Source organism: Penaeus monodon, chromosome 23 (genome assembly GCF_015228065.2).
Source record: "Penaeus monodon isolate SGIC_2016 chromosome 23, NSTDA_Pmon_1, whole genome shotgun sequence".
Classification (NCBI taxonomy): domain Eukaryota; kingdom Metazoa; phylum Arthropoda; class Malacostraca; order Decapoda; family Penaeidae; genus Penaeus; species Penaeus monodon.
The window spans coordinates 15,440,388-15,441,995 of record NC_051408.1 but is presented as its reverse complement, the minus strand read 5'-3'; the positions used below and the strand labels follow the sequence as shown (position 1 = coordinate 15,441,995).

The 1,608-nt window shown below is 43.8% G+C and overlaps 1 protein-coding gene across 1 annotated transcript in view; it reads right to left on the bottom strand.

The window, feature by feature from the left end:
- LOC119588147 (twitchin-like) overlaps positions 1–1,608 on the bottom strand; it is a gene marked incomplete in the record, with an annotated part of 124,648 nt that overhangs the window by 58,750 nt on the left and 64,290 nt on the right. The window contains 3 exon segments of the mRNA XM_037936853.1: positions 1–185; positions 367–491; positions 1,454–1,486. The exon segment at positions 1–185 is cut by the window's left edge and continues 25 nt beyond it. Coding sequence (XP_037792781.1) covers positions 1–185; positions 367–491; positions 1,454–1,486 — 343 coding nt within the window.

Sequence of the window (1,608 nt, the reverse complement as noted above, 5' to 3'; positions counted from 1 at the left end):
CTTGATGATGAGTCTGTGGATTCCGCGGTCCTTCTTGATTTCGAAGATATCCGAGTTCTCGACCTCCTTGCCGTTCACGAACCACTGGATCGGGGCGTTCGGGTCGACCAGCTCGCACTCGAAGTTGGCGGGCTGGCGCTCGAACGAGGTCACGTCCTGCAGCTTCTTCTTGAACTTGTTTTCATCTGTCGGAGGGAATAGCTTTGCCGTTACTTATCCGAATCCGAGCTCACGTACGTGCGGTGAACATTTTTTTTTTAACGATTTATTGAAATGATGCGAAAACAATGATTTGTATTTCTTTTCTCCTGTTCTCATTTTCCCCATTTGTTTCTGTCATAGATTCGCTTTAAAGTTACAACTTACACTGAACGATGACTTCGCACGTCGTCTCGTCAGCGTTCGTCTTACAGGTGTAGAAGCCAGCATTGGACATCTGGATGCTCTTGAAGACCAGCTGCCTCTTCCTGCCGTCCTTCATGATCTTGGCGCTGAGGGTGAGGGGGACATTAGCCTTGTGTTAGGACTTCGAGGCCGAGTGAGAGCGAGTGTCTCCCACCTGCCACGAAAGCGCCTTTGCCTCCCACCTCCGAGAATGGTGTGAAATTGCGAAACAATAGTATGTCTTTAAACCTCACAAAGTTTGCAAAATCGTGTAGGAAATATTATACAAAAAATCATAGTAAATTATAATAAAAACCTTCAAACCATTTCTTCACACATGAAGGTGCGTGCTCAAGTACTTTTCTTTTTGTCTTTTTTGGAACTACTCTCTATGTGCCACATCCACCACAGTTGCTGGTGTGAGGCGTAGGCCGCGTTACATACGAACTGGCTACCGTTCCTCCTTGAACATGAAACAAAGAGCTCACAACGGAGAGCTAAAGAAACTGTAACACAAGGAAAATCTAGAACAAAGTCAAATCTGAAGCCGATTATCTAAACTCTCAACTCAGTCACGGAAGGCAAAAGAAGACAGCTGTGTGTATCGCGGCCTGGAGTTCTGTACAGACTACTGGCAGGTCTAGATGCTGATGCGTCAAGCTGTCATCTCTATTTGCCACTTGACGTGGTCAGACGCTCGCAAATATAAGCTTAAAAGCAGCAGCGGTATGCTAGTAGAGAGGGGATGGTGCCAGTGTAGTTTAGCTTCTTCAGAAATAGGGAATGATATTCATGATTTATTATGAAATTTATGTTGTGGTTTGAATTACTTCCTGCTTACCCATCGCTTCATTAAACGTTTATTTACACACGTATATAGAATAATCACCAACTTGGATTTTTATAACATTTTATTATAATATAAATGAAGTAGTGGCAGCGGTCGCCAGGTTGGCCAGGGCCAAGTCATTTCATTAAGTCCCGGAAATCTGTAGGTGTGAGCGGAAACAAAACATTGTCACAAATGTCAAGGCCACGTTATTCATTCGTGACAATGCACATGAATTACCTGTCTGACTGCAGATAATCACAGAAGCGAGACCTGTGAGAGGGCAACACTGCATCAACACAGAGAAAAACGGATGGTTTGAATTGGAAGAAAAAGAAAGAAAAGTGTCTTTAATCAACGTGGATTCTACATAGGAGACGAATAAAGGATGAAAG